At 38.8% G+C, this 25635-nt stretch overlaps 1 pseudogene and 6 gene segments (V, D, J or C); 3 read left to right on the top strand and 4 right to left on the bottom strand.

The window, feature by feature from the left end:
• Window positions 1-3506: 3506 nt before the first annotated feature.
• On the bottom strand, window positions 3507-5069 carry LOC115787713 (Ig kappa-b4 chain C region-like; the record flags this gene model as incomplete). The annotated part of the segment is given in 2 exon segments: window positions 3507-3991; window positions 4928-5069. Coding segments are annotated over 2 exon segments (468 nt in total), but the record flags the coding sequence as incomplete, so codon positions are not given.
• Window positions 5070-7292: 2223 nt separating this feature from the next.
• Window positions 7293-7775, top strand: LOC115787714 (Ig kappa chain V region 3381-like). The segment is given in 2 exon segments: window positions 7293-7348; window positions 7456-7775. Coding segments are annotated over 2 exon segments (372 nt in total).
• A 1431-nt stretch (window positions 7776-9206) lies between these two features.
• LOC115788021 (Ig kappa-b4 chain C region-like) lies at window positions 9207-10786 on the bottom strand. The segment is given in 2 exon segments: window positions 9207-9645; window positions 10677-10786. A coding segment is annotated over 1 exon segment (258 nt).
• A 1125-nt stretch (window positions 10787-11911) lies between these two features.
• Window positions 11912-12391, top strand: LOC115787715 (Ig kappa chain V region 3381-like). The segment is given in 2 exon segments: window positions 11912-11964; window positions 12072-12391. Coding segments are annotated over 2 exon segments (372 nt in total).
• Window positions 12392-13335: 944 nt separating this feature from the next.
• Window positions 13336-14554, top strand: LOC115788020 (Ig kappa chain V region GOM-like; annotated as a pseudogene).
• Window positions 14555-17487: 2933 nt separating this feature from the next.
• Window positions 17488-20032, bottom strand: LOC115787716 (Ig kappa-b4 chain C region-like). The segment is given in 3 exon segments: window positions 17488-17917; window positions 18976-19085; window positions 20028-20032. Coding segments are annotated over 3 exon segments (351 nt in total).
• A 2750-nt stretch (window positions 20033-22782) lies between these two features.
• Window positions 22783-23979, bottom strand: LOC115787717 (Ig kappa-b4 chain C region-like). The segment is given in 2 exon segments: window positions 22783-23180; window positions 23847-23979. Coding segments are annotated over 2 exon segments (462 nt in total).
• Between the last annotated feature and the right edge of the window lie 1656 nt (window positions 23980-25635).

Consider the following 25635-nt stretch of genomic DNA (forward strand, 5'->3'; position numbering starts at 1 on the left):
TTTGTCCCAGTTCAGAGGGACTGGGCGGCAGCCTGGCTCTCTGTATTCAAGCCCAAATCTCTCTCCAGTGTCTCTGTCAGAGAGCTGAAGTGTGGGGTACTTCTCTTGCCCGGTCACTCTCCTGGAGACTGCGTTCAACTCCACCACTAGAGCTGGATCAAAAACAGCAGGGAGAATGACACCAAACTGACATCAAATATGTTGAAGTCTGCAAAACAGTGTGCAATAATGAGGGAGTTCCTCAGACTGCAGCGAAAAAAAATCAGATCCCACCTCACATCACTGCAGAAGATATGAGTAACCTGTTGGTGGAGGAGAGCAGAAAGACATTTAGAGAGCAGTGAGTTACTGAGACACCTACAGAGCATCCAGCTCACACCTGATAGTCTGTGATGAAGTGTAAATGCTGACATAAAACCTGTTTTGTTTCCTTTGAAGGCTCTGGGAGTTTAAACTGGAGGATCTGGCAATTTACTGTTGATATGGTGCTATACAAATGAAATTGAATTGGATTGAATTAAATTGAATTAACTGAACTGAATTGAATTGTATTGTATTGTTTTGAATTGAATAAATGTTAACATTGCTTCATATCTGCTACATTGGAAATTCTTTGCTTTGTCAGTGTCCAGAATTAAATTCTGTTCATAGCAGGACATCAGTATATTCATCAGGACTTAGGAACATGAGTAAAAGCAGCATTTAGACTCTGCAAAGCTGATAAGAACCATAAACATCTTCCAGCATTTCCACATGTGTGTTTTACAGAGGTTTATTTAGGAACAGAGCTGTATCAGTCTAACATAAAATATCAGCATGAAGGGATGCATAGAAAAAATGCCCATTTAGATAAAGACTCTTGTTGTATGACTTCAGAGTTTCATTCATTAATTGTTACTTAGACTTTAAAGTTACAATTTGCTGCTGTGTTAAAACAAAATATTATTTGACCAATTACAGCTTACCGAAACATTAATTTGACAATTAAAAAAAAAAAAGATAAAGAATGATTGTCAGCACATCAGTGTGCATCCCATGTCTGAATGCTTAGAGGATGTATGAGTGAGAATGTACCAAAACACTTTGTCAGCCAAGCAGCCTCCAAGAGGACCAAAAAGGAGTCTCCCGCAGGTTCAGGCTGGGCTGCTTTAAAGTGCACCTGAGCTTGACATGCTCAGGTGTGCTGCATCTGAAATTGGGTGGGCTCCACCCAGTAGTTACCTGAAAAAGGTAGACACCAGCAATAAAAAAACAAGGCCAGCCCAGTGGCCATCACAGTCGTGTATTTCATTATTTTTAAATTTTTTCAGTTTGCATTTTATTATGTGTATTGCGCATTTTTGAAAAGCATTTTTAACATTGATTTTTGTGATCTAAAAACCTGATTATTATAATTCGTATTATTATGAGCTGTCTTATGAGTGAGGTTAACTAACCTCTGGGGCTGATCTGGGGCTGATCTGGGGCTGATCTGGCTGCTGGTTGACCTTAGCCTGCTTGCTTGATAACATTGTTGCATGCAAAAGCCGTCTGAGTGGATGCTTTCGGTATCCAAACTGAAGGGACTAGCAGACTGTCGCAAAAAAACAATACAATCTGTCCCCATATTTTTAGCTTAAACTATGAAAATAATGGAGTTTGACAGGAATAAAATTGTATTTTTCAACAACAACAACAATCTCAGCATGGTGTTCAGTGCCTTCTTGAAAAAATGAGGAAACTGGACAAGTCGAGGACAAATGAAGAAGTGTCAGGCTTAAAAAAAAAAAAAAAAAACATCTGAAAGTCACATTTTTAAGAAATAGAACAAATTCCAGCAAAGGCACAGCAAAACTTGCATTTCATTGAATTATTTTTAATACTCAGATACTGTAGTGTCTGACACGCCTATGTGAAATTGCATGCATGTTTCTCTGGTAAACATGTAGGAGAATTCCAGCAAGGGGCCTCTCAGGTTTGGAAGCTCATCTTCCCTGTTTACCAGTGTGCTTATTCACTGAGCTAAAATGTGTTATGTTCACACAAACCAAAATTATTTCGTTAGGTTCCTCTTTGTTATTATAATATGCTATTAGAAACATTGTGTCTAACCACTTGCTCTGGATGGCATTACTTTGGCCTCCAGTAAGACTGTGAGCAATCTTGGAGTCACATTTGACCAGGATATGTCCTTCAATGTGTATATTAAACAAATATGTAGGGCTGCTTTCCTGTATTTGTGCAATATCTTTAAAATTAGAAACATGTCTTAGAGTGATGCGCTAAAGCTAATTCATGTATTTATTACTAGGCTGGACTATTGTAATTCAAGCCTTCAGCTGATCCAAAATGCTGCAGCTAGAGTACTGATGGGGACTATAGTCCCTGTCAGTATTCTAGTTGCATTTTGCTATAGCAACCCTTCTGATTGGAGGACTTGCCTCCATAGTCATCTTCGCTGTGCCTGAAGGTAAATCTGTTGTTACAGCACAAAGACAGTTTAATTTTTACAGTCTGCTTATCATGTTTGTTTCTTTCTTTCTTGTTTTATGTTAGGATAAGCCACATCAATTATGATTTGATATGTAATCATTTTTCCATTCCTTCCATTTACACGCTTGAAACCAGTGATTTGAAAATGGGTGACTCGCACATGCGCACTATGGTTGCGACGGCCACAGTTTTCCGCGTATGCGCAAATTGATAAACAGTACTCGTGGATTCACGAGTGCTTCTTATCCTTTTCTTGTGTTTTTACCGTTTTGTAATTCAGCGTTGTGTGCACCAGCGATCCAACCTCATCGTCAGTCCACACAAAACCTCTCACATTGGCCGTTTTGTAAGTAATGAACAATTTGCAGCGCTTCCTACTGTGTCACTGCACTCATGCCAGTCTTGCGTAAACAAGCTTTGCAAAGAGAAAACCAACGCTAACTTGTGGCCTGGCATGGGAACTATATCATTTTCATCATTTCACGTCATCGTGTAAACACAGATCGTTTCTGAAACGCTATCGTGTAAACGCAAGGCTGAAACGGCAGTGGAAACGGCATCGTGGAAACGGGGCCTAAATCATAAGTTGAGATTTTACTCAACAGTCTCATGTTTTTTTGTTTAATTTATAAAAAGTAAATAATTAAAGAAAAAAGCTGTGAATTGGATGGATTGGTGGGAAAAAAAAGTGGACCAGTTATAGATACCAAGATCAGTCTTGGTCATGCCTCTTCTCTTCTCCTACAGCTGCGCCAAAACAACACCAAGCTACCACACACACACACACGCACGCATGCACGGACACACACACACACACACACACCTTCATGGAAATTTAAATAAACAGAAATAACTGGTACAATCATCCTTTCATTTTTTCATCTTTTCTCTGAATGCTCATCTTCTTAATGCTCCTTTCAGCCTGTGTTATATTGTTCAACCAGTGTAACATAAAGACTTCATGTTGGACTAAACGCTTGTAAATATATTCATCAGGTGTGTGCAGATTTGTAAATTCTGAATAAAGTTAAATGCCTGATTTAAATTTACTTTGCAAAACATCTTTATTATCTGAAACCACAAATGTTGTTGTTGTGAGAAAGAAACTGTTTTAGTCTTTATTTGTTATAATAGAAGATAGACAGTTACAGAGTGCAGACTGAGCAGTAAAAACAACATCACACTGAGGCAGGTCAGGACTGGGAACACTGGTCTCTCCTGAGTGGCTCTGAGACCAGAGTCTGGCAGCCCTGGGTGGCCTCACAGGTCACAGAGCCCACCTTCCCCCACTGGTCTGCAGGGAGCCTCAGGGTGCTGCTCCAGCTGTAGAGGCCGTCCTTGTGCAGCAACACAGGGCTCCTGCTCTCCTCCCAGGTGATGCTGCCGCTGCCGTCCATCTTCCAGGACAGCCTCCAGTCTGAGGGGAAGCCCTTGTTGGCCAGACATGTGATTGTGGCATTGCCCTGCTGCAGCTCCTCACTGGAGGGGGGCAGCACTGTCAGGATGGGACGAGTATCACCTAGGAGACACCAATCAGCTTAGAGCACAGGAACCACAACTTGATGTTCTCCTTGAAGAAGTTTCTGCCAGATGTTTTTCTGCTCCATCAGTCACTCACTCACACATTGTTTCACTTCCTTTAAGAAAGCTCTCATGCACATCAGCACAGAGAGAATCATCACAGTTTGACCTGAAATATGTTCAAACTAGCAAAATGTACAAAAACAAGTTTAAAATCATCAAACTCATACATGACCTCACATCACTGTTCAGTGGAAACAAGTATAGAAAATATATTCAGCAATATGAAATGTTGTTCATGTGTATCTAAGTTCACATAAATTTAAACAAAATTTAAAAAATATTTGAGAGACTAAAAATATTATCTTATCTTTGTATTTTCTACAAATAAAGATTATTTTTATCAAGATTAAATTTTAATTTGACCAAAATTCAGACAAAATGTTTTGACAGAGCTGATCTGAATTACCCTCCATGACAAAAGAGCATGATGAAAAATATCAGCAACAATTTGTTTGTGAAATTATGTTTCTCTCATTCACAAGTCAGAAAAGAAATATATAAATTAATAAAATGAAACAATTTGATAGGAAAACAGAATAAACTTCTAACTTGATGTCTGCTTCCTCTGCAGACTGCACAGAGACACGGCTCTCTGACTCTGACTGACTGAACTAAACCTGCAAACCCTCAAGATTCAACCATTAAAATCATAAATAAAAAATTAAATCTCTGGATTATTCTAATGTTTCAAAATAATTAAAATCTTTTTCTAATATCCATTTCTAATCCAGATTGTTTCATTGGGAATGCAGTACATATTCTTAAATTTACAAAATTTATACTTATGTTTTCTGCTATTACCAGCGGACAAGTAAAATATAATTAAGATAAAAAAAAATACTTAAATAAAACAGTTTTAAATGTGACTTACTTCCAACATCCAGTCTGGTTCCTCCACCAAACGTGTACCACAGTGATACAAACTCATTGAGCCGCCGTACAAAAACCTCTGACTGCACAGAGACACGGCTCTCTGACTCTGAGACAAACAAACTCGACAACACGAAGGATTGTTTGTATCATTTAATAATATAATAAGAGTGTAATTTTAAAACAAAAACTAATGAAACACAGCCAAACATTTTTATTATGTACATTTGACAGTGTTTCCACCACAGATAAGATACATATCTTTAAAGTTTCTGCACTTCCTAAAACTTTAAACAATGAACTTAATGTTCAGCCGACATTCACAAAACTGCTCAAACTTCACAAATGCATCAAAACTTTTCTCTGTGTTCAGTGTTTTCGTGCACAGAAAAAGTCAAAATAATAACAATGCTGAGCAGTTATTACACTCTACATCACAACACAGAAAACACAAAGATCAGGACAACTCGAGTCTTTCCAGCCTCATGTGGTTGTTCTGTTATCCTAAAACTACTTTTAAAATAATTTAAAAGAGAAATAATTGATTTTAATAAATTGATGCTGAGTTGCAGTCACTGCAATTGTTACCGGCGCCAGCCCTAGGGGAAGCTGGGCGGTAGCAAGCGGCACACAGCTGAGGTCAGGCTGTGTTGCCCGCGGGTGAGAATTAATGCAGTGGCTGTGGAAAAGACGGAGAGGAGACGATGACAACAGGCCACCAGCTCATTTAATTCTCACATCATGAGAAAAACCAAACTCATTGCTTACAATAAACATCAAATGATATAAAAACAACTTCAATAATTATTAGTAATAAACCAAGACTACAGTAGACAAATAACTTGTTCATAAAGTGCAAATAATATGATACATAACGCCCAAATAATGCACATTTCAAACAGGACAGTAATAAATTGTAACAAAATAATGTAAACAAACCATTTGTATTTCCATTTGTACAATAGCTTACTTCGATTTGACTGTAATATAGCTTAACCCACTCTATGATGCTGCTTCAGACAGCTTTCGTAGCTTTACCTCACTTCCAGTATAACACACCCACGCACACACCCCCAAACACACCCCCAAGAGCTTATTAGCCCCATAACCGGAAGTATGCCTGATGGCGGGTAACACACTGAAAAGACTTAACATGGCGGTCTGACTTCGCCCTAAAGTCAGAGAGTAATCATACACAATATAATCCAAACTGACCTCATCTTATTAAAGGCACTTCTGTAAATCACAACCGCTTGTATAGTGCCTAACAGCAACTTCTTTTACTACTGTCTCCTCTAGCCCCGAGCAATGGCGGACTTGCGATAGAAATGAAGCTGCCTGCCTTACTGGCAAATACAACTCTTTCCCACACTAAAACACACTTAAACATTCCCATCTTATTCAAAACGTTTGTACATAACTCCACACTCATTAAGATAACTTTAGAACAAGGTTTGGATCACTAAAAGAACTTTGATCGCTTACCTGTGGAAAAGACGGAGAGGAGACGATGACAACAGGCCACCAGCTCGTTTAATTCTGACGCTGCGGCTGCGTATCGGCCCTCTAGTCTCCACAGTAATGCAATAGCACCCCCTATTGGTGACATACATTTTGTGCCTCTGACTTAAGAAATACACATTAGTATATTTAAAAAAAATAGAGGGGGTCTCTGTTTTAACACAAAATTTGTTTCAATCCGTTACACAATCACTGCAAGTGTGTTATAGTGAATGAGAATATTTAGGGCCAGATTTACTAAAGAAAGTAACATTTGTGCAACTTTATCTTTTTATGTTATTAGACTGTGTGCTGTTTAATTGTTTGTAGGTTTCTGATTGGCCAACATTTCTTTATGGTTTTGGTCATATTGCCATATATTGCATGGGCATGCTCATTACATAGTTTCTACTGTTTTCCTGTAGACAGAGATGTTTTTCAAAATAAAGGCACAAAATTCTCAGTTTAAAAGATACTCATATATGTGTGGTTGTAACCTAAGATCTAAGAAAGAAAAAAATACACTTTTCCAACCAATGATCTGAAGATTTAATTAACTGGCGAATCAAAGATCAATATTTATTGAGGAATGGAGAAATATCCTGTCAAGAGAAAAACTAATATTAGAAAATGCATTTTGAAATATTTTGGACTAAACATTCTGAGAAACTGATTCATTGATAAATATCATCAAGTGTTTGACACAAGACACTATCAGAGTCAGAGCATTTCCATAGAGAGCCACTTTGCATCAGCAGCACCATGCTCCAGTGCTCTGGGAGACTTTATAGTCCTGAGAGTTGAACACTGGATGACTGACAGCTGTCCTTCATCACAACAGAAGCCACAGAAATCGTCCTCATCAAAAACATGACTTTGATCTGCGTCCTCATCTGGACTCTCCTCTGCTGCTGCTTCACAGGTAAAGTCCAGAGAATCAAACTCCTCTCCTCTATCAACATCTGTCCCTCTGAAATGAAGCTGACAAAACCATCAAGCTGCTTTATGTTTGTGTCTCTGTATCCTCAGAGTCCAGAGGACAGATCACAGTGACTCAGCCTGGAGCAGTGAGCTCTGCTGTGGGAGGATCTGTGACCATCAACTGTAGGACCAGTCAGGATGTTTATAGAAACTATTTAGCCTGGTACCAACAGAAAGATGGACAAATTCCCAAACTGCTTATTTACTACACTAGCAGTCGATATTCAGGGACTCCAGATCGTTTTACAGGCAGTGGATCAAACTCTGACTTCACTCTGACCATCAGTGGAGTCCAGGCTGAAGATGCAGCAGTTTATTACTGTCAGAGTTTGCACTGGTTGAACAGTCAGTATGTGTTCACACAGTGAAAAACAGTCGTACAAAAACCTCCCTCAGTCACACTGAACAGAAAGTGAACTGACTGCTGCAGCTGGAAGATACTGCAGAGACTGATACAGTTCACTGAGGACACACACACACACACACACACACACACACACACACACACACACACACACACACGAATGAACATTTATCAAGACAAGTTAATCACTTTAAAAACTTACTGATTGTCAGAGATCATGATCCTGTTAATTTTTTTCTTTTATTGATTTGCCAAAAAATTAAGACAAGCCACATGACATTGTATGAGAAAATTCTGACCTTTAACCTGTGGTTCACAGTTGATAATCTTAGGAATTTGAAGACATTCATTCATGAGTTTGAGCAAAATGCTGTAAGTAACACATTTTGCTCAAAGGTAAATGAAACACTTGAAGGTAATGGAACAATCTGTGTTTCTGAGCTGCTCGATTTACATTGTTATACATGTTTCTATCTCTTTTTATTGATCTGACAGCAGCAGCACTGTTTTCATATTCAACAATTTAGAAAACAAATTAGAAAACACATTAGAAAACCTTTGGCTCACAACATCACATTGTTTAACTGAAGACAGACCAATATTAAAATTATTTTCATTACTTTTATTGTAATTGCACAAAAGGACAAGAGTGTGATTGTAAAGTCCAAATTATGTCCAGGACAGGCTGCATATTGATATTCATGATGATCAATGATGCTGATGTTCATACTTTGATGATACAATAAAGGTTTAGGTTCAATCAGCTTTACTACAGCCTTTCAAAAAAGTTTTCTTTTTTTTATTCATTTCTACTGAATAAATACATAACAATTTGATTTATTTATTTTAATATTAGAGATGATCATTTATATTTTATGACCAATATTAACAAAGAAGTCAGCTTATATTTGAAAATGTCTTTTGTTTTATATCCATTTTTTTTATTTCAAGTAATCTGTTACAAAAAATAAGAACTGATTCACTTCTTATTGTTTTGATTTTATCATTTTATTACATATGAAACTGAAACCTTAGCTTATACATTTCTACAATTTTAAAACCATATTTTTTCAGAGTTTTATTTAAATTAAACTGTGTTTTTAGATTTCTGGGACCAGCTTCCATCATGTAGCTAACATGAAGCTTTCAATCATCACATGAAGTTCTTAAACAGATGGAGTCTCCTTGTTATTGTTAACTGTAGATGTTTAAACAGCAACATTATTGTTATGTTTGTTTCATCGCTCACTTCTTTGCTCTCCTGCTGTGTCATTTCTTTGTGTTTAAAATAATAAATAGGTGTGAGTTTCTCATGTGTCCAACTTTTAAGCTGTTGAGTGTAGAGCTATTTCAGATTCACACTAAACAAACAGTTTACTTGGAAACAGTTTTGCTTAAAACAAAAACATCTTTATTATCTTAAAACATATTTTTGACATTATCAGATGAAAATATTTGAATTTTATTTGATCTGAGAAGAAAGAGAAACAGACAGAAAGAGTTACAGCACAGACTGTAAACAGAGAGCAGGATCAGTGAGCCTCATCAGGACTGGGAACACTGGTCTCTCCTCAGTGTCTCTGAGACCAGAGCCTGGGAGCCCTGGGTGGCCTCACAGGTCACAGAGCCCACCTTCATCCACTGGTCTGCAGGGAGTGTCAGGGTGCTGCTCCAGCTGTAGCGGCCGTCCTTCTCCATCACCACAGGGCTCCTGCTCTCCTCCCAGCTGATGCTGCCACTGCTGCCGTCCATCTTCCAGGACAGCCTCCAGTCTGAGGGGAAGCCCTTGTTGGCCAGACACATGAGCGTGGCCTTCCCCTGCTGCAGTTCCTCACTGGAGGGACCCAGCACCTTCAGGGCGGGGCGCACATCACCTAGGAGACACCAATCAGCTTAGAGCACAGGAACCACAACTTGATGTTCTCCTTGAAGAAGTTTCTGCCAGATGTTTTTCTGCTCCATCAGTCACTCACTCACACATTGTTTCACTTCCTTTAAGAAAGCTCTCATGCACATCAGCACAGAGAGAATCATCACAGTTTGACCAACATTAAACAACCAGAGAGCTTCACAGGCAGCAAAAATAACACACATTAAAAAACAAAACACATTTATCTGCAATTAAAGGCCTGAGAGTAGAAATGAGTCTTGAGCAAAGACTTAAAGGTAGAAACTGTTCGGGCAGCTCTAATATGAAATGGTAAGGCATTCCAGAGACTCGGGGCAGCGACTGGAAAAGCTCGGTCAGCTCTATGTTTAAGTCTAAATCTTGGAATATTGAGGATGATCTGATTAGCAGACCTCAGTGCTCTGACAGGAGTGAGAACATGAAAAAAGGTGCCAGCACATTCAGAGCTTAAAAACCATCAATAAAATCTTCAAATGAATCCTAATATTGACAGCAAGCCAGTGAAGAGAAGCTAAACTGGAGTAATATGCTCACTGACTGAAGGAATGAGTGGAAACAAGAACAACTACTCATCAGCATCAAATGTTCTTCATAGAGGTTTCAAATGTTACTGAACAGTTCACATAATTCCAAACTAACTTTGAAACATCTGACACGATAAAAACATCAGAGTTTAAACTTCAAACTTCACAGTTTCAGTGAAACAAAGCAAACATGACGAGTCTGACAACAAATGATTATTATAGAAAGAAAGAAAGAAAGAAAGAAAGAAAGAAGAAAGAAAGAAAGAAAGAAAGAAAGAAAGAAAGAAAGAAAGAAAGAAAGAAAGAAAGAAAGTTTTGAATCTACATTTCCAAAGCTGACTTTGTTTCTCAGAGCAAAAATGTTTCTAAAATAATGAATCACGAACATGAAAAGTTTCCTACATGCTGAATATTAAAGGAAATGAAAGGAATGAAAAGAAAAAGAAATCAAAGAGTTCTAAGACTGACTTACTTCCAACATCCAGTCTGGTTCCTCCACCAAACGTCCACCACAGTGATACAAACTCACTGAGCCGCCGTACAAAAACCTCTGACTGCACAGAGACACGGCTCTCTGACTCTGAGACAAACAAACTCAACAACATGAAGGATTGTTTGTATCATTTAATAATATAATAAGAGTGTAATTTTAAAATAAAAACTAATGAAACACAGCCCAACATTATTATTATGTACATTTGACAGTGTTTCCACCACAGATAAGATTCATATCTTTAAAGTTTCTGCACTTCTCAAACTTTAAACAATGAACTTAATGTTCAGCCGACATTCACAAAACTGCTCAAACTTCACAAATGCATCAAAACTTTTCTCTGTGTTCAGTGTTTTCGTGCACAGAAAAAGTCAAAATGATAACAATGCTGAGCAGTTATTACACTCTACATCACAACACAGAAAACACAAAGATCAGGACAACTCGAGTCTTTCCAGCCTCATGTGGTTGTTCTGTTATCCTAAAACTACTTTTAAAATAATTTAAAAGAGAAATAATTGATTTTAACAAATTGATGCTGAGTTGCAGTCACTGCAATCACTGCAAAGTGTGTTATAGTGAATGAGAATATTTAGGGCCAGATTTGCTAAAGTAACATTTGTGCAACTTTATCTTTTTATGTTATCAGACTGTGTGCTGTTTAATTGTTTGTAGGTTTCTGATTGGCCAACATTTCTTTATGGTTTTGGTCATATTGCCATATATTGCATGGGCATGCTCATTACATAGTTTCTACTGTTTTCCTGTAGACAGAGATGTTTTTCAAAATAAAGGCACAAAATTCTCAGTTTAAAAGATACTCATATATGTGTGGTTGTAACCTAAGATCTAAGAAAGAAAAAAATACACTTTTCCAACCAATGATCTGAAGATTTAATTAACTGGCAAATCAAAGATCAATATTTATTGAGGAATGGAGAAATATCCTATCAAGAGAAAAACTAATATTAGAAAATGCATTTTGAAATATTTTGGATTAAACATTCTGAGAAACTGATTCATTGATAAATATCATCAAGTGTTTGACACAAGACACTATCAGAGTCAGAGCATTTCCATAGAGAGCCACTTTGCATCAGCAGCACCATGCTCCAGTGCTCTGGGAGACTTTATAGTCCTGAGAGTTGAACACTGGATGACTGACAGCTGTCCTTCATCACAACAGAAGCCACAGAAATCGTCCTCATCAAAAACATGACTTTGATCTGCGTCCTCATCTGGACTCTCCTCTGCTGCTGCTTCACAGGTAAAGTCCAGAGAATCAAACTCCTCTCCTCTATCAACATCTGTCCCTCTGAAATGAAGCTGACAAAACCATCAAGCTGCTTTATGTTTGTGTCTCTGTATCCTCAGAGTCCAGAGGACAGATCACAGTGACTCAGCCTGGAGCAGTGAGCTCTGCTGTGGGAGGATCTGTGACCATTAACTGTAGCACCAATCAGGATGTTTATAAGACCTATTTCACCTGGTACCAACAGAAAGATGGACAAATTCCTAAACTGCTAATTTACTACACTGGCGCTCGAGCATCAGGGATTCCAGCTCGTTTTACAGGCAGTGGATCAAACTCTGACTTCACTCTGACCATCAGTGGAGTCCAGGCTGAAGATGCAGCAGTTTATTACTGTAAGAGTTTGCACTGGTTGAACAGCCAGTATGTGTTCACACAGTGAAAAACAGTCGTACAAAAACCTCCCTCAGTCAGACTGAACAGAAAGTGAACTGACTGCTGCAGCTGGAAGCTACTGCAGAGACTGATACAGTTCACTGAGGACACACACACACACACACACACACACACACACACACACACACACACACACACACAGGTCATTTTTAGTCAGTATGTATCTGAATACTTTGTCCATTGCAGCTTCACAACATCCATTCAGTATCATTATAAGCTCAGACAAAGTGTGAGTGTACCAGTTAATCAACTTTATGACTTTTGACCTCAACCTGTAATTCTTCACATAAATTGTAAGAGCATCAATTCCCATGTTATGTAAAGACAACAATCATAAGATAAGATATAAAAATGAATAAAAGGTAAAAATATAAAATTCTAGACACTGATATTTACATGAGGGCATCTTATTGCAGTTTTGTTAATGAGTTTATGGTTCAGTGCAACTCAAACAGAACAGAATAGAATAATTTACATTTTACATAACATCCAGTTTGGAGCTCAGAGCTGAGCAGATGGAAAGCTTGTGGACTAAAACTCTTCTTCAGCCTTTCAGTCTCAGTCCTCAGGCAGCAGTAATGCCGACCTGATGGGAGCAGGGAGTGTCTGGACTGTTTAAGGATCTTCTTAGCTCTGAACCTGCAATGCTTGATGTAAATGTCCTGCAGGTTGTGGAGGGAAGTTCAGTATGTGTATTAAATGTAGCAGAATAACATGAATAAACTGACATTCTTTTACTGGTGAGAATCAATATTTTTCTCCACTAGATGTCATGAATGATTAAATTGTGTGCTCACTGTTCACTGCATGTTATACTGAGGACAGCTGCAGCTGACTGACTCTGTGTGTTTGCATATGTGTCCTGCCTCTCTGCTCCCAGCTGTTAAGAGGCCAGTGTTGATCAAAGGCTGTCCAGGCCTTTCACAGCCACTCACACAGCAGCAGCAGCACAATGATGATGTCACTGACTCTCCTGCTGGCCACCCTGGGGCTCCTTGTTCAGGGTGAGACTCTCTCAGTGAAAACTTTGCTTCAGGATGCAGCCAGGTTCACCACAATGATGTTCTGCTCTGATGGAGAAACACTGAAACCAGCAGCATTGACCTTCTTCCATCTGTTCTCCATGTTAAAGAAATGATCCTCTTCTCTTTGGATGTTGATCATCTTTCTCCAAGCTGGATTGGTCTCATTAACTCTTCTCCTCTTTCTCATGTTTCCAGTTTCATCAGGAGAAATCATCCTGACTCAGACTCCTGAAGCTCAGTCTGTTGTTCCAGGACAGACTGTCTCTATCAGGTGTAAATCCAGCACACTGATAGGTGATGACATAAACTGGTACCTTCAGAAATCTGGAGAAGCTCCTAAACTTCTGATCTATGATACTACAATCCGTCAGTCTGGAGTTCCAGATCGTTTCAGCAGTTCAGACCGACTTCACTCTGATCATCAGTGGAGTTCAGGCTGAAGATGCAGGAGTTTATTACTGTCAGCAGCACAACAGCTACCCGTTCACACAGTGAAAACCCGTCGTACAAAAACCTCAGACAGCTGGAGAGGAACTGATCTGACAGCTGCAGTCGCACAAAAAGCATCAAGTTATAATCTGTTTATTTCTAAATGCATACAAATATTTTTTCTACATTTAATGATACTCATTCTATTGTTTTGTTGATTGTTTTACATATTTTTAAAAATATAAAACTTTTAACTTGATTTAAAAGCAAAAACTATCCGTCTGAAATGAGAGTAATATAAAGGTCAAAATCATTTTATATAATTTTTTTTCCTCTTACATCAAATTAGACCAATAATATTTTTATTTCAGTTTTATCTTTTTCATGCAGTTTATCAGTTTAACCCACTGACAACATTTTGTCCTGTTTTGCTTCTGGCTTCTTCTTGAGTTTTGATTATTGAGATTTTTAAATATTTGTTTTTATTTTCAAGGTCATTTCAATGCTAACTTCCTTCATGAGATTTGCCCTGCATTACTATGAAATACTGTCTCTACAAAATTAAATTATATTATTTTATTTAGTAATTTAATACAGAATAATTTAGTTTAAATCCAAATATAGAGCATTTTTAATTTTCACAAAGTCATCAGCAGTAACTTTTATCTGCAGTTTGCACTTTTGCATCAAAGTTACACATTCATACACAATAACATGAACATTAAAATGACCTGTGATTACAGACTAAATTATTCCTTTTTCAGTATTTATTTAACTAATGTGATCTTCTTAATGTAAAGTAAAATACAATAAATATTAATAAATATATGAAAGATATTAATTTGACATGGTCAATGACTCTCTTGGGCTGACTCGCCCTTTCTCTCTCTCTCTCCTGTTGTTGTGAGTGTGTTTTTGTGTGAGTGTGTATTTGTGTGAGTGTGTTTTTGTGTTCCAGTAGTGGAGTGTGTCTGAGGTCTCCATCCTGCTGATCACACACTTGAAGGAAAAGAACAAACTGCTGTCTAACCTGTTACAGAAACTTCCTGTTCTTAACCTGATTACTGTGCTCTGCACCTGTGTTCAGGTTACCACCCAGACTGACATCATCATTTGAAAATCTTGAACACATCAGCTGGATGAAAGTAAGTGAACACATTATGATGAAGCTACAGAGTGAGGCTGTTAAAGAGTGAGACTGAGAGCAGGAGTGGAAAACTGGGATCAGATTGAATCAGGGCAGGACTGGGAACATCGGTTTCTCCAGAGTGTGGGAGCCCTGAGTGGCCTCACAGGTCACAGAGCCCACCTTCCCCCAGTGGTCTGTAGGGAGCCTCAGTGTGCTGCTCCAGCTGTAGAGGGCCGTCCTTCTGATTTTCATGTGGATTGTGATATTTTCCTAAATGAAAGTTGAAAATTCACATTTAAAAAAATGTTTGTATGAGTGTAGATGAAGCCAAAGATGCAAGAACAAGAAAATACACTGAAACTACACATTCATATGCTTAAAGCTGTCTCTGTACATAATATGAAACCTATTTACAATCAATTATCTCATAAATTATCAGTTGATCAAAGAAAGCAAATATTTATTAAGAAATGCAAATGAAATTATTCATTCAGAAAGAACTCAACAAAATGTATTTTGAACATTTGAATTCTGATGAAAATGAATGATTCAGTTACCTTAGTTTTTTTTTTAAGTAGATTCAATTTATCCTGGTTTACAGTGTTGATAAACAGCATCATCATATTGATCCCTGTGTGAGTCAGTGAGAGCATTTCCATAGAGAGCCACTTTGCATCAGCAGCACCATGCTCCAGTGCTCTGGGAGACTTTATAGTCCTGAGAGTTGAACACTGGATGACTGACAGCTGTCCTTCATCACAACAGAAGCCACAGAAATCGTCCTCATCAAAAACATGACTTTGATCTGCGTCCTCATCTGGACTCTCCTCTGCTGCTGCTTCACAGGTAAAGTCCAGAGAATCAAACTCCTCTCCTCTATCAACATCTGTCCCTCTGAAATGAAGCTGACAAAACCATCAAGCTGCTTTATGTTTGTGTCTCTGTATCCTCAGAGTCCAGAGGACAATACACAGTGACTCAGCCTGGAGCAGTGAGCTCTGCTGTGGGAGGATCTGTGAACATCAACTGTAGGACCAGTCAGAATGTTTATGCATCTGGCAGCTCTCACTATTTAGCCTGGTACCAACAGAAAGATGGAAAACCTCCCAAACGTCTAATTCACACTGCTAGCAGCAGAGATTCAGGGATTCCAGCTCGTTTTACAGGCAGTGGATCAAACTCTGACTTCACTCTGACCATCAGTGGAGTCCAGGCTGAAGATGCAGCAGTTTATTACTGTCTGAGTTTGCACTATCCTAACAGTCAGTGGGTGTTCACACAGTGAAAAACAGTCGTACAAAAACCTCCCTCAGTCAGACTGAACAGAAAGTGAACTGACTGCTGCAGCTGGAAGCTACTGCAGAGACTGATACAGTTCACTGACACACACACACACACACACACACACACACACACACACACGAATGAACATTTATCAAGATGAGCTTATTACTTGAAAAAGTGTACTGACTGTCAGAGATCATGATCCTGTTAATTTTTGCTTTTAATTGATTTGCCAAAAAAATTAAGACAAATTTCATGACATTGTATTAGAAAATTCTTAGTCATGACCTTTGACCTCAGGTTCACAGTGGATAATCTTGTAAGTTTGAATTATTGTTAAACTCTTTATACTCTGTATATTTAACAGTTCAGTCCATCTTTGCAACATTACAACGTCAGCATTGATAAATCTCTGAAACCATCACTTCCACTGTCAGGATCAATTCTGTCCTCATTACTTGAGTCCAATCATCTTCTTGCCCTCCTTCTGCGAGCCAATCAGCTTCTGTTCTGTGTGCTTTAAATCTCAGCGCTCTTCTTTCATTCTGCCTTTCAAACTCTCATTGGTGCGACCCGCCTCCTCCCCATCTCCACCTCATCCTGGACAATCAGAGATCCTCATTCAAGTCTCCACCTGCTTCATCTCTGCCAACACCAGTGTCTAAACTCCAGCCTGCTGTGAGGCTCCATCAGAGTTTAATCATTTATTGCCCAATAATTGATTAATCAGACTTTGATCAATCATCTTAAATGGTTTTAAATGATCTCTCCTTAAAGATAGGGATGACTCTCTGCTCTTTAATCTTTATTATTTATTGTTTCACATGGTCAGAATCAAATGCAGGTCAAAGAACTGCTTCAAGACTAGAAATTATGAAGAGATTAGAGTTAATCTGCCACTGACATGGCCTCAGCATCTATCAAATATATTAAATGTGGATATAAGAATGAATTCAACCATTTTACACAACATTACACTCAATGTGTTCTGCTGCCATTTTTCTTTTGGTCGGCTTAATAAATCTTACAAAATGTTTGATATTTGTTAAACTCAGGGAGTCAAAGAACATGTTTACTCAGTACATTTTTATTCTTTTGAAAAGTTCAAATATCAGTTTTACAGCAGACAATCACAAAAGGATCAAACTAGAGGAGATTGTTTTTAGCATTTTTTTAATCCTTATGAGATGGAAAATATTATGATTTGATTTTTTCTTTTAATGTGAGAAGAAAAAGGAAGAAAGAGACAGAGAGAGTTGGAGCACACAGAGAGCAGTAGCTGAAGAAAAACAGGATCAGAGTCCCAGTGAGTCACATCAGGACTGGGAACACTGGTCTCTCCTCAGTGTCTCTGAGACCAGAGCCTGGGAGCCCTGGGTGGCCTCACAGGTCACAGAGCCCACCTTCCCCTACTGGTCTGCAGTGAGTGTCAGGGTGCTGCTCCAGCTGTAGCGGCCGTCATTGTGCAGCACTGCGGGAGTCCTGCTCTCCTCTCCTCTGATGCTGCCACTGCTGCCGTCCATCTTCCAGGACAGCCTCCAGTCTGAGGGGAAGCCCTTGTTGGCCAGACACATGAGCGTGGCCTTCCCCTGCTGCAGCTCCTCACTGGAGGGACCCAGCACCTTCAGGGCGGGGCGCACATCACCTAGGAGACACCAATCAGCTTAGAGCACAGGAACCACAACTTGATGTTCTCCTTGAAGAAGTTTCCTGCCAGATGTTTTTCTGCTCCATCAGTCACTCACTCACACATTGTTTCACTTCCTTTAAGAAAGCTCTCATGCACATCAGCACAGAGAGAATCATCACAGTTTGACCAACATTTAAACAACCAGAGAGCTTCACAGGCAGCAAAAATAACACACATTAAAAAACAAAACACATTTATCTGCAATTAAAGGCTGAGAGTAGAAATGAGTCTTGAGCAAAGACTTAAAGGTAGAAACTGTTCGGGCAGCTCTAATATGAAATGGTAAGGCATTCCAGAGACTCGGGGCAACGACTGGAAAAGCTCGGTCAGCTCTATGTTAAGTCTAAATCTTGGAATATTGAGGATGATCTGATTAGCAGACCTCAGCGCTCTGACAGGAGTGAGAACATGAAAAAGGTGCCAGCACATTTCAGAGCTTAAAAACCATCAATAAATCTTCAAATGAATCCTAATATTGACAGCAAGCCAGTGAAGAGAAGCTAAAACTGGAGTAATATGCTCACTGACTGAAGGAATGAGTGGAAACAAGAACAACTACTCATCAGCATCAAATGTTCTTCATAGAGGTTTCAAATGTTACTGAACAGTTCACATAATTCCAAACTAACTTTGAAACATCTGACACGATAAAAACATCAGAGTTTAAACTTCAAACTTCACAGTTTCAGTGAAACAAAGCAAACATGACGAGTCTGACAACAAATGATTATTATAGAAAGAAAGAAAGAAAGAAAGAAAGAAAGAAAAGAAAGAAAGAAAGAAAGAAAGAAAGAAAGAAAGAAAGAAAGAAATAAAGAAAGAAGAAAGAAAGAAAGAAAGAAAGAAGAAAGAAAGTTTTGAATCTACATTTCCAAGCTGACTTTGTTTCTCAGAGCAAAAATGTTTCTAAAATAATGAATCATGAACATGAAAAGTTTCCTACATGCTGAATATTAAAGGAAATGAAAGGAATGAAAAGAAGAAGAAATCAAAGAGTTCTAAGACTGACTTACTTCCAACATCCAGTCTGGTTCCTCCACCAAACGTCCACCACAGTGATACAAACTCACTGAGCCGCCGTACAAAAACCTCTGACTGCACAGAGACACGGCTCTCTGACTCTGAGACAAACAAACTCAACAAAATCATTCACTGTTTGTACAGTTTTGTCAGCTGATGTGAAAACTGAAAATATTACAGTGAAGAATTTATAGATTTGGAATGTGTGACTTTGGACTTTTGTTGTTTTGGGCCTTTCTTCTGATATCAAACACTCACAATAACACAGTGGCACCAATTCATAGAATGGTCACTGGATTTAAAAGGTATCCATGTAAATTAAGACCTGCTTGATTCCCCAAAATCATTTTAGAAAATTAATAATAATAAAATATCTACATTTTTATTTTCAGAGTCCACAGGTTAATTGTAATTTATCTCCCACTGAGTTTATATTAATTTCTTTAACAGCTGTCCTTTTGCTACATTACTTATCAATTCTGAATATACTGTATTTTTTTAATGGTCTCTCTTATTGTAATTATGTGTTTGAATTCAAACAACTTAATATCATCAGGTTTTGCACCAACCAAAATCTAGTTTATACCAGTTTTAACAGGATTGATGATATTGGATTGATGATATATCAGGCAGCGCGGTGGTGCGGTGGTTAGCACTGCTGCCTCACAGCTAGAATAACTTCTAGAAGTTCTGGGTTTGACCTTGGCTGTGTGTCTCCCTGTGCCTGCGTGGGTTTCCTCCCAAACTACATGCAATAACTGGGGTTAGGTTAATTGGTCGCTCTAAATTGCCCACAGGTGTGAATGGTTGTTTGTCTCTCTGTGTTCGCCCTGCAACAGGCTGGCAACCTGTACAGGGTGTACCCTGTCTCTCACCCTGTCAGCTGGTATAGACTCCAACTATAACAGATACGTTTGGTCAATTAGAACATACAGTTTAGTTCAATTGGTAATGGAGCAGTGCTTACTTAACAAGCTGAGTTAGATAAATGGGTGGTGAGTGATTCCTTAAACTAAGTATCTTCAATTTAACTTAGATCTTTCACTCCATTCCAAAATTGTCTCAAGTACATTGAACATAGTCCACTGCACTTATTCAACTGATGCTTCATTACTTCAAAAATTTAAGGCAACCAGTTACCTTAGTTTTTTTTTTTTTTTAAGTAGATTCAAATTATCCTGATTTACAGTGTTGATAAACAGCATCATCATATTGATCCCTGTGTGAGTCAGTGAGAGCATTTCCATAGAGAGCCACTTTGCATCAGCAGCACCATGCTCCAGTGCTCTGGGAGACTTTATAGTCCTGACAGTTGAACACTGGATGACTGACAGCTGTCCTTCATCACAACAGAAGCCACAGAAATCGTCCTCATCAAAAACATGACTTTGATCTGCGTCCTCATCTGGACTCTCCTCTGCTGCTGCTTCACAGGTAAAGTCCAGAGAATCAAACTCCTCTCCTCTATCAACATCTGTCCCTCTGAAATGAAGCTGACAAAACCATCAAGCTGCTTTATGTTTGTGTCTCTGTATCCTCAGAGTCCAGAGGACAATACACAGTGACTCAGCCTGGAGCAGTGAGCTCTGCTGTGGGAGGATCTGTGACCATCAAGTGTAGGACCAGTCAGAATGTTTATAGCAACAACTGTTTTTTCTGGTACCAACAGAAAGATGGAGGAGTTCCTAAACTTTTAATAAAGTATGTTAATCAACGATTATCAGAGATTCCAGCTCGTTTTACAGGCAGTGGATCAAACTCTGACTTCACTCTGACCATCAGTGGAGTCCAGGCTGAAGATGCAGCAGTTTATTACTGTCAGAGTTTGCACTATCCTAACAGTCAGTGGATGTTCACACAGTGAAAAACAGTCGTACAAAAACCTCCCTCAGTCAGACTGAACAGAAAGTGAACTGACTGCTGCAGCTGGAAGCTACTGCAGAGACTGATACAGTTCACTGAGGACACACACACACACACACACACACACACACACACACACACACACACACACACACACACACACACACACATTCACAGTGTAAACTGTCATTAAGCACACTAAACCTTTCCAAAGTACCCCTTTAACCACTTGTCATCAGTGCTGTACACTCAACAAAGGGATTCAGATGCAGTCATGGAGGAGCGTGGAGTTCAAATTCACAGTAAACTTTATTTACAGGTGACTCAAAAGAACTGACATAAAAATCAGCAGCCAGTCTAACCACGAAATTTGAGCTTCTTAGTTTGCAAAGTGTGAACATGATTGATGAGAACCAAACCTATGCCAAACTAAACAGAGTCACTCATAAATATAAATGTACATTTATAAAAGGGCTACCACTGAATGCATGAATAACTCTGAAGCTGACTAATACTCCCAGACTGGTGGTGTGAGGAGGCATGGGGGAGAAGAGAGATCCTCGGGTCGGTTCTGACGAAAAATGGAGAAGGGAATTATTTTGTGTTTGTCACTCTGAGGTGAGAGCGGTGTGGGGGAAGGCAGACTGGCTCAAACTAGTGATGACGGTGCGACTCTGAAGCTTCGATATGGAACAAACAGCCCAACCCCAGCCCCTCCACAAAAGCAGGGACACAGCAGCACTGACATCACACCACTAGTCAATATGTATCTGATTACTTCATCCATTGCAGCTTCACAACATCCATTCAATATAATCTTTGTATCTACAGACAAGCTGTGAGAATGTGTGACAATCAATCCACTTCATGACCTTTGACCTTACCTCGTGCTTCTTCACAGACATCTTAAGTACATCCAGTTTGTGAAGACAAAGATCAACATCACACACCTGCAGATTCCTGTTAAGATTCATCCTGTTTGTGTTCATTGTTGCAAGTTTGTATTTTAAAGTTTCGGCCTGTAGATCCCAGAAAGTCCCATGTAAGAGTATGTAGATGTATTAGATGTAGTAAATTAACATGTTTTTACTGGTGGAAATCAAATGATGTCATGAATGATTTGATTATTCAGTGTTTGTTGAGGGTCAAACAGCATGACATGTTCAGAGGCCAGTGCTGATCAGAGGCTCTTCAGGCCTTTCAGAGCCAATCACACACCAGCAGCACAATGATGATGTCACTGACTCTATCAGCTCTTGGCTGCAGTCAACAACATATCATTAAACATTTGATTTCTCAATATGAAATTTTATGTGTTACAATACTTACTTTTGCTCATGCTGTGTTTTTTCTTTGTTTTGTTTAAATATGTAAAATATTCTTTATTTTAAATTTCAGTCTCCTTTATGTTACATTTGTTGGCTGATGTAATATTTTTACATGTCTGCTGATTTCAAAGTTGTTTCAATGTTACCTTCATTCATGACTTTTGACCTGCATTACTGCTGCCTGCTGTGCATCTGTACAAAGTCTGATGTATTCATTTATGGATGGATCATACATAATATACATAAGCAGAGTTTTATAGGATTTCTGTTATTTCTGGTTAATCTGTTCATGTTAAATTATTTTTGATTCAAAACCCAAAAAATCTTCAGTGTTTAGTTTTTAAAATCCTCGTACTCAGAGCAAATGCAAGACAGGAATATGAATTAAACTTAAATAGATATGAGAACACCGTCAACAGTTCTAAAATCATGAAAAACAAAACATGTCAATCTGTTTTTGTTCTAAAATGTAATTTTCCCTTTGAGGTCATTTTCTGATTAATGATAGTACTGCAAGAAATACAAAGATGTGTGTAAGAAAGATATTTATTATTTGAAAAACCTTACAAACATCACTCTACGAAAAGCAACAAACACACAAGGATGAAGAGAGAGTGAGATTGTTAAAGAGCACAGAATGAAAGCAGGAGCTTTAAACCAGGATCAGACTGAGTCACATCAGGACTGGGAACACTGGTCTCTCCTCAGTGTCTCTGAGACCAGAGCCTGGGAGCCCTGGGTGGCCTCACAGGTCACAGAGCCCACCTTCCCCCACTGGTCTGCAGTGAGTGTCAGGGTGCTGCTCCAGCTGTAGCGGCCGTCATTGTGCAGCACTGCTGGAGTCCTGCTCTCCTCCCAGCTGATGCTGCCCCTGCTGCCGTCCATCTTCCAGGACAGCCTCCAGTCTGAGGGGAAGCCCTTGTTGGCCAGACACATGAGCGTGGCCTTCCCCTGCTGCAGCTCCTCACTGGAGGGACCCAGCACCTTCAGGGCGGGGCGCACATCACCTAGGAGACACCAATCAGCTTAGAGCACAGGAACCACAACTTGATGTTCTCCTTGAAGAAGTTTCTGCCAGATGTTTTTCTGCTCCATCAGTCACTCACTCACACATTGTTTCACTTCCTTTAAGAAAGCTCTCATGCACATCAGCACAGAGAGAATCATCACAGTTTGACCTGAAATATGTTCAAACTACTCTGGAAATAAAAGCGACAACATTTATAAAACAAGTTAAGCTTAAAAATCATCAGATCTGTGTAATACACTACTTGGTAGAGATAAAACTTCATACCACCACTTACTTCATGTGGATTTTAATCAGTTTTTGAACAATTTCAGGATTTCAGACTAAATTTGAAATCATATCTGACACAATAAAAACATCTTTATCTTCAATCTGTCCAGTTTTACATGAGGACAGTAACAGTTAATTCATCCTAGCTACAGTAACTGTGGAGGAAAACTAGAAAACAATCACAGCATGATTAAAGTTTATATTATTTACACATCACATTCATTTCAGTTTGACTCAAATGTCGACATAAAGTTCAGGCAAAGCTGATGAGGTCAGCCACCATGGTATAATGGGAATATTAATACTACTACATCAATACTGTTCACATTCACAATTACACATATTTACATAAAAAGAAAAAACAGAATAAACTTACTTCCAACATCCAGTCTGGTTCCTCCACCAAACGTCCACCACAGTGATACAAACTCACTGAGCCGCCGTACAAAAACCTCTGACTGCACAGAGACACGGCTCTCTGACTCTGAGACAAACAAACTCAACAACATGAAGGATTGTTTGTATCATTTAATAATATAATAAGAGTATAATTTTAAAATAAAAACTAATGAAACACAGCCCAACATTATTATTATGTACATTTGACAGTGTTTCCACCACAGATAAGATTCATATCTTTAAAGTTTCTGCACTTCCTAAAACTTTAAACAATGAACTTAATGTTCAGCCGACATTCACAAAACTGCTCAAACTTCACAAATGCATCAAAACTTTTCTCTGTGTTCAGTGTTTTCGTGCAAAGAAAAAGTCAAAATGATAACAATGCTGAGCAGTTATTACACTCTACATCACAACACAGAAAACACAAAGATCAGGACAACTCGAGTCTTTCCAGCCTCATGTGGTTGTTCTGTTATCCTAAAACTACTTTTAAAATAATTTAAAAGAGAAATAATTGATTTTAACAAATTGATGCTGAGTTGCAGTCACTGCAATCACTGCAAAGTGTGTTATAGTGAATGAGAATATTTAGGGCCAGATTTGCTAAAGTAAGTAACATTGTGCAACTTTATCTTTTTATGTTATTAGACTGTGTGCTGTTTAATTGTTTGTAGGTTTCTGATTGGCCAACATTTCTTTATGGTTTTGGTCATATTGCCATATATCGCATGGGCATGCTCATTACATAGTTTCTACTGTTTTCCTGTAGACAGAGATGTTTTTCAAAATAAAGGCACAAAATTCTCAGTTTAAAAGATACTCATATATGTGTGGTTGTAACCTAAGATCTAAGAAAGAAAAAAATACACTTTTCCAACCAATGATCTGAAGATTTAATTAACTGGCGAATCAAAGATCAATATTTATTGAGGAATGGAGAAATATCCTGTCAAGAGAAAAACTAATATTAGAAAATGCATTTTGAAATATTTTGGACTAAACATTCTGAGAAACTGATTCATTGATAAATATGATCAAGTGTTTGACACAAGACACTATCAGAGTCAGAGCATTTCCATAGAGAGCCACTTTGCATCAGCAGCACCATGCTCCAGTGCTCTGGGAGACTTTATAGTCCTGAGAGTTGAACACTGGATGACTGACAGCTGTCCTTCATCACAACAGAAGCCACAGAAATCGTCCTCATCAAAAACATGACTTTGATCTGCGTCCTCATCTGGACTCTCCTCTGCTGCTGCTTCACAGGTAAAGTCCAGAGAATCAAACTCCTCTCCTCTATCAACATCTGTCCCTCTGAAATGAAGCTGACAAAACCATCAAGCTGCTTTATGTTTGTGTCTCTGTATCCTCAGAGTCCAGAGGACAGATCACAGTGACTCAGCCTGGATCAGTGAGCTCTGCTGTGGGAGGATCTGTGACCATCAACTGTAGGACCAGTCAGGATGCTTATACCAACCATTTAGCCTGGTACCAACAGAAAGATGGAGGAGTTCCTAAACTGCTCATTTACGGTGCTAGCACTCGAGCATCAGGGATTCCAGCTCGATTTACAGGCAGTGGATCAAACTCTGACTTCACTCTGACCATCAGTGGAGTCCAGGCTGAAGATGCAGCAGTTTATTACTGTGCAAGTTGGCACTATCCTAACAGTCAGTGGGTGTGCACACAGTGAAAAACAGTCGTACAAAAACCTCCCTCAGTCAGACTGAACAGAAAGTGAACCGACTGCTGCAGCTGGAAGT

This window comes from Archocentrus centrarchus, chromosome 11, assembly GCF_007364275.1.
Source record: "Archocentrus centrarchus isolate MPI-CPG fArcCen1 chromosome 11, fArcCen1, whole genome shotgun sequence".
In the NCBI taxonomy this organism is placed as follows: domain Eukaryota; kingdom Metazoa; phylum Chordata; class Actinopteri; order Cichliformes; family Cichlidae; genus Archocentrus; species Archocentrus centrarchus.